This window comes from Arabidopsis lyrata (assembly GCF_000004255.2).
Source record: "Arabidopsis lyrata subsp. lyrata unplaced genomic scaffold ARALYscaffold_449, whole genome shotgun sequence".
Classification (NCBI taxonomy): domain Eukaryota; kingdom Viridiplantae; phylum Streptophyta; class Magnoliopsida; order Brassicales; family Brassicaceae; genus Arabidopsis; species Arabidopsis lyrata.
This window is the reverse complement of record NW_003302249.1, coordinates 1-7,416: the sequence shown is the minus strand read 5'-3', so window position 1 is coordinate 7,416 and position 7,416 is coordinate 1. Positions and strand designations below refer to the sequence as shown.

General features: G+C 38.2%; 1 protein-coding gene across 1 annotated transcript; it reads right to left on the bottom strand.

Moving 5' to 3' along the window:
- Positions 1-941: 941 nt before the first annotated feature.
- On the bottom strand, positions 942-1,241 carry LOC9298548. The gene has a single exon (XM_002862425.2). The coding sequence runs from the start codon at positions 1,230-1,232 to the stop codon at positions 942-944; it is 291 nt and encodes a 96-aa protein (XP_002862471.2). The 5' UTR covers positions 1,233-1,241.
- Between the last annotated feature and the right edge of the window lie 6,175 nt (positions 1,242-7,416).

Sequence of the window (7,416 nt, the reverse complement as noted above, 5' to 3'; positions counted from 1 at the left end):
TTGAATTCATTTATTTTTATTTTGATGGACAGTGGAGGGATGGCCTAATGCAACAACTAATAATAATGGATGGGGTTACGAGAAGTTTGTATCACTTGCTGATCTTAAAGATGCATCTAAAGGTTTAGTGGTGGACGATGCGATTAAGGTTGAAGTCGAGTTCATTGGCTTCTCTAAAACAGACTCCACCTTAGATGTTTTCTATTAGGATTTGGTTTCAATGTCCTAAATAATAATAATTAAAGAGTTTCTAACTCTTTCCTGTTTTCAGATTTGGGTTTTATTTTGTTAGTTCCACTCATAATGTGACCACTTTTGTTTCTGTAAGAGCTTCGAAGATTTAATAAAGAGTGTTTCCCTTCTACTCTACATGAAAATGATCCTCTATAATGAGATTCTGTCAAGATAAATGGTTAGAATTATCATTTTGAAAAGGCATTTTAGGAATAATCTATCACATACATACCAATAAACTCATTACTAATTGATTTTTAATTAAAGCATATAGTTTCTCATGTGGTATAAGAACCTAGTAACCAAAAATAGGTGTTATGGATCTATCGAGAAAAAAGAAAGAGGGATTCGATTCGAGATAAGTGTAAATTTTATGATTTTCTCTGTGTGTATGTAATGATGACTTCGTTGATACTTGTGTATGTATTGTTGATTTTGGGATAGCTTTGTTGTAGAAATGAGCTTAAGAGAAAGTGGCCTTCCGGAAACATATTGATGTGATGACGTTGGTTGATGATAATTTCACTAGAGCCAACAATCTTCATTACTTGTAATTTTATTATATGAAAAACAGATTGTAATTTCATTCAACCAAATATAAAAAGATAATTATATGTAAAATACATTTGACAAATATTAAAATAGATAATTAAATTGTCATTCTTAAGAATATCAAAACGAAGTAAAATACTCTTCAAATTGGCACTTCAATGCAATGAGTATTTGACTGTACAAATACCCTTCAATAGAAAACGAATGTAAGGCATGCTTGGGAAGATGATTGGCCAACACAAATCAGAAACTGTACTTACGGTTTCGCAACATTCTTTCTTGATCTCATGGACATGTCCGTGTACAATTCCCTTTATGCTCTCGAGACATTCATGTGGTGGCTGTTTAATCGCCTGCCAACATGCGTTAGGATCAATCGGTTGAGCACTCGAACAAGACCAAGTTATAAAAAAAACAAGAACCATGAGCAAAAAAGTTATCTTCATCGTCTTAGATGCAATTTTCTGTGTCAGAGTATAAATAATTAAGTGAATTTAGTTTGTAACACTTCTGTTCTTGATGATGATGATAATAATGTCGGCTTTTTATAGTTGTTCATTACCATATTTTTTTAAATAGAATGGTTAGATTTTTTCTTTGTTAAATAAAATGGTTAGATATTGATTTACTCAAATTGGTAGTTTTTTTCTTCTTCTTCATTTCACCTAGTCAGAAAATTAAGCATAATTAAATGTAACATAGTAAGTGCTACTCAATTTGAAGATCATTTCTCTAGTAGAACATAAGTGATTATGTGTATTAAGACATGTAATTTTAATTAGATATAGATATGATTCTGTATCGAGGATAACATATCTTTTGATTAAATTTTTGTAGATATATTCCTATTTTACTCTTCTTTTCAAAGTATAAAATCACTTTGTATATACATTTTCTTATACATTTCTTCAATCAATATGCATGAAATCGTTTTTACATGGAAAACTTTAGAAGAAATGATATTCAGTCAATATTCTTACAAGATAATAGTCCAAGCCCAAGCCAACTTCCTTATTAGTATATGATATTGTTCGCTTTAGTTACGCCTTTGTTTTTGTGCTTCTTCTCAAAATGTCTCATACTAATTGAAATTGGAGTTGACTTATTATATATTAAAATATTATTTTATAATTTTGTGATGTGGAACATTGGGTTGTCTCCCAACAATATTTGTTTTTAAATAATTATTATTGAACATTTGATGAATAAACACTTCAGGTAAGGAAGAAATTAAAATGTTCAAAATGAGGAACGAAGAGAAATGAATGTGGATAAAGAAATTATGAGCAACATTTCATAATAAATGGTAACAAAAAAAATTGCTATGGAAGCACGGGTTAGTAATCCACTTGCTTGGTCGTAAGAAGCCAGCGTTGCAAGTTATCGATGAGAGGTTTTTGTTCTCACAAGTGCTGCAAACTGTCAAGAATTGCAAGAATACGACTTATGTGGCTAAGAACACTGCATCTCTAGAAGACAATAAAGGTTTGAATCTTCATGGAGAGCTTACGCTAACGATTTCTCCTAGTCATTGTTGAGTAAGTTTCAGTTGTTTTAAATAAAGACCAAGTCTTCAGGATTAGAAGAGGTCAATTTCTGTTTGCTATTTTCTCGTTAGTAGTGGAACTAGTTGAGCTAGTTGAGGTTGTGTCCTCCTTTGTTTTCGTTGTTGCAGTTCTTATGTATTCCCTATAAAAGGCATTGGAACCTATGAATGAATATAGATCATTTCAGTGCAATTATGTTTTTCTCTGAGTTTACAATCACATATGGTATCAGAGCAAAACACGAATTAAAGTGATCAAAGAGAGATTTAAGAGAAAATTGAGAGAGAAAGAGAGAGAAGAATGGGTGACGACAAAACACTTACCAAAATTCCACATTTTGATGGTCACTACGATCATTGGAGTGAATTGATGGAGAATCTCTTGCGAGCAAAGGGATTGTGGAATCTGGTGGAGAAGGGTTACGTTGAAGCAACAGAGGGAGCCGAGATGACTGCAGCGCAGCAGAAACAACTCGACGAACTGAAGGTGAAGGATCATCAAGTGAAACATTATTTGTTTCAGGCCATTGATCGAGAAGTGTTTGAGCAGATCTTAGATCGAAGCACGTCTAAGATCGTATGGGACTCAATGAAGGGAAAGTTTGGAGGTAATGAAAGAGTGAAAAGATCTCTTCTCCAAACCTTAAGAAGAGATTTTGAAGTTCTTGCTATGAAGGGCGGTGAGAGCATTGATGAGTATTTTGGTAGAGTGATGGCGGTTTCAAACAAGATGAGGAGTAATGGTGAGAACATGTCAGATTCGAAGATCGTTGAGAAGATCCTCCGTACTCTAACAGACAAGTTCACATATGTGGTGGTGTCTATTGAAGAATCCAGAGACACAACGAAGATGACCATTGACGAGTTACAGAGTTCTCTCTCTGTACATGAGAAGAAGTTTAAAAGAAACAACTACGAAGAAGAGGATCAAGCATTGAATGTTAGAGGAAGGGGCAGAGGATCCTACCGAGGACGAGGAAGAGGCAGAGGACGCACGTTTAACAAATCGGTGGTCGAATGCTATCGTTGTCACAATCTAGGACACTTTCAATACGAGTGTCCAAATGCAGATCATGGTGCTCACTATGCAGAGTTAGACGAGAAAGAGGAGGTTTTGTTGATGGCGTTTGTGGAGCTTCAAGGAACAATGAGAAGTGATGCTTGGTTTGTAGACTCTGGTTGTTCAAACCACATGTGTGGAGATCGAGGTATGTTCCATAGCCTTGACACTGCTTTTACTCACAATGTCAAGCTAGGAAATAATCACAAATTGATGGTCAATGGAAAAGGCATAGTAAAAATCATGCTTAAGGGAATAATCTATGTATTGAATGATGTTTACTATGTGCCTGAGCTGAAAAACAATTTGTTGAGTGTTGGTCAACTTCAAGAAAAGGGGCTTGATGTCTTGTTCAAAGGAGGAGATCGAAAGACTTGCTGTATCTTTCATCCCACCAAAGGAAAAATAGCAGAATCGGTTATGAGTGCTAATCGCATGTTCGTGTTGCTTGGGGAAACAACTGGGAAGGCAAAAGAGGAGAGATGTCTTCAAGTTAACGTCTCCGACAAAGCTGAGCTATGGCATCATCGGTATGGTCACCTAAGTCACAATGGTCTCCTCACTTTGCGGAGTAAAGAAATGGTCACTGGATTACCAGAATTTGGAGAAGTAAAAGTTCCTTGTGAAGCATGTGTCAAAGGCAAGCATCATCGTATCCCTTTCCCAAAACAGAGCAAGTGGAGATCAACCGAGAAATTGCAACTCATCCACTCGGACTTGTGTGGTCCGATCACTCCACCATCGAACAGCCAAAAGAGGTACTTGATAAGCTTTATAGATGATTTCTCACGAAAGACTTGGATATATTTTGTGTTAGAGAAATCAGAGGCCTTTCAGAAATTCAAAGTGTTTAAGGCGCTAGTGGAGAATCAAACTGGGCAGCTTATCAAGTGCTTAAGAACTGATAGAGGAGGAGAGTACAACTCCAGTGAGTTCAAGGAGTTTTGTGAGCAACATGGAATCAAACGACAGCTGACAACTGCTTACACACCACAACAAAATGGTGTGGCTGAACGCAAAAACAGAACCATTATGAACATGGTGAGAGCTGTCTTGTCAGACAAAGAAGTACCAAGAAGTTTCTGGCCAGATGCGGTGCAATGGGTTAATCACATTCTCAACAGGTCTCCCACAGTGATCGTGAAAGATAAGACCCCAGAAGAAGCATGGAGTGGACATAAACCATCAGTCGAGCACTTCAGAATTTTTGGTTGCATTGGCTACGTTCATATCCCTGATGTAAAGAGGAGCAAGCTCGATGACAAAAGTGTGAAGTGCGTTTTGATTGGATACAGTAATGAATCAAAGGCTTACAAATTATTTGATCCGATAGAGAGGAAAGTTCACATCAGCAGAGATGTGATATTCGAGGAAGAGAAGAATTGGAATTGGGATGCGAGTTATTCATCTGAACAGAACATGGAGCTTGAGTGGGAAGATGAGTACGAGTGTGTTGAAAATGAAAACGAAGAGGAAGAAGCGGAAACAGATGACGGTGGTGGAGATAATGATCAGAATGAAAATACTCTTGCACCAATTATTCCGCAAACGACAGCTTCAACATCAACGGCGGGCAGAACCAGAAAACCTCCAGTTTGGGCTGCAGATTACACACCTGGGGAAGAATTATCAGATGCAGAGGAGGAGGCAAATATGGCCAGAGTTGAAGGAATCAATTTTGAGACTGATTTCTTGGCTTTCATGGTCATTACAGATCCTACGAGTTACGACGAGGCTGCGAAACTCTCAAGATGGAAAGAAGCGATGGATGCAGAAATAACATCAATCGAGAAAAATCATACTTGGTCTCTGGTAGAGCTTCCAAACGGAGCTAAAGCAATTGGTGTGAAGTGGATCTACAAAACCAAGTTCAACGAGTTAGGAGAAATTGACAAATTCAAAGCAAGACTTGTAGTGAAGGGCTATGCTCAAGTATATGGGATAGATTACACGGAAGTATTCGCACCTGTGGCTAGAATGGACACCGTGAGGATGATAATCGCGTTGGCAGCTCAACGAGGTTGGGGAGTTTTTCAGTTGGATGTCAAATCGGCTTTCCTACATGGTGAGTTGAAAGAAGAGGTCTTTGTGGAGCAACCTCAAGGCTATGAGGCAAAAGGAAAGGAACACTTAGTCTACAAGCTACACAAAGCGCTTTACGGGCTTAAACAAGCACCGAGAGCTTGGTTTAGTCGTATTGAAGCGTATTTCCTTGCGGAAGGTTTTGAGAGCAGCTCTAGCGAACAAACACTGTTCATCAAACGACGTGGAGGTAAAATTCTGATCGTTAGCATCTATGTTGATGACTTGTTGTTTACGGGTGATGATGATGAGCTGTTAAACGAGTTCAAAGAATCCATGGAGAAAGAGTTTGATATGACTGATTTAGGAAGGATGAGATACTTTCTTGGCATCGAAGTGGTGCAGGAGGACGATGGTATCTTTATTTGTCAAAGAAAATATGCTGCTGAAGTAATTAAGAGATTTGAGATGGAGAATTTCAATCCAGTTTGCAATCCCATGGTTCCTGGTCAGAAGATTAGTCGAGATGAAGCCGGTGAGAAGGTAAATTCAACTGTGTATAAACAGATGGTGGGAAGCCTAATGTATCTCACAGCAACGCGTCCGGATTTAATGTTTGTGGTGAGTCTTATTAGTCGCTTTATGGCTAATCCCACTCAACTGCACTTTGCCGCAGTGAAGAGAATCATGCGATATCTAAAGGGAACAATGGAGTGGGGGGATTTGGTACAAGAAAGAAGGAAACTCAGAGCTTATTGGATATACAGATAGTGACTACGCAGGAGACATAGATGACAGCAGAAGTACTTCAGGTTATGTTTTTCTAATGAGTGGAGGAGCTGTTGCTTGGTCGTCGCGCAAACAGCCTATCGTGACTCTATCAACTACTGAAGCAGAGTATGTAGCTGCAGCTACATGTGCTTGCCAAGCCATTTGGATGAGGAGGATATTGAAAGAAATCGGGCATGAACAAGAGGAACAGATGGTTCTGCTTTGCGACAACACGTCCACTATCAAGTTATCAAAAAATGCAGTCATGCACGGGAAGTCATAGCACATAAGGGTTCGATATCATTTTCTCAGGGAATTGACAAAGGAGGGTGTTGTTAAGTTGGTCTATTGTAGCACGGAGGAGCAGCTTGCCGATATAATGACAAAGCCTTTGAAGATGGCATCGTTTCAAAGGATCAGAGAAGCGTTTGGCATGAGAGTTGTGAACTGAAACTCTTGATCGAGTTCAGTTCAAGGGAGGGATTGTTGAGTAAGTTTCAGTTGTTTTAAATAAAGACCAAGTCTTCAGGATTAGAAGAGGTCAATTTCTGTTTGCTATTTTCTTGTTAGTAGTGGAACTAGTTGAGCTAGTTGAGGTTGTGTCCTCCTTTGTTTTCGTTGTTGCAGTTCTTATGTATTCCCTATAAAAGGCATTGGAACCTATGAATGAATATAGATCATTTCAGTGCAATTCTGTTTTTCTCTGAGTTTACAATCACAGTCATCTGATGAAAAAACACCGCAGCTTGTTGGTACAGTTGTGTTACATAAGAAGTGAAAGAAATAGAGCTGCTCATGTGGACTGATTGATTAAAGAGTTTAGGCTATTTTAAGCTATTCTAGAGATTGGAGGAAGCTAATGAAATGGTCAGAGAAAAAGTGATCGTACCACAAGACCTAGGAATTCAAGTACATACATGAACTTATGTTGAGAGCTCTGCTACAGAATGAACAACATAAACTCATGGCAGGAAGGAACATTAAGTGTAAAATGAGATTTGAGGTAGGTACAAGGGCTCATGTGGTCTTATGGGTGAAAGAACAGAAGGTTGTAGGTGGTTTGATTACATATCTACTATGGAAAGCCATGTATGGAGTTGTGTCTGTTTTGGGAGCGTTACATGTTGTCAAGAATCGCAAGAATATTGCTTGTTTGATTAATACTGCTGCTCTAGATATCAAAGGAGAGTCTGATCTTCATGGAAGAATCAAAGGAGGGAAGTCTATGGGT

Bases quoted from the DNA above. Each gene is read 5' to 3' on its own strand.
- LOC9298548 (XM_002862425.2), bottom strand. From the start codon at position 1,232: ATGAAGATAACTTTTTTGCTCATGGTTCTTGTTTTTTTTATAACTTGG.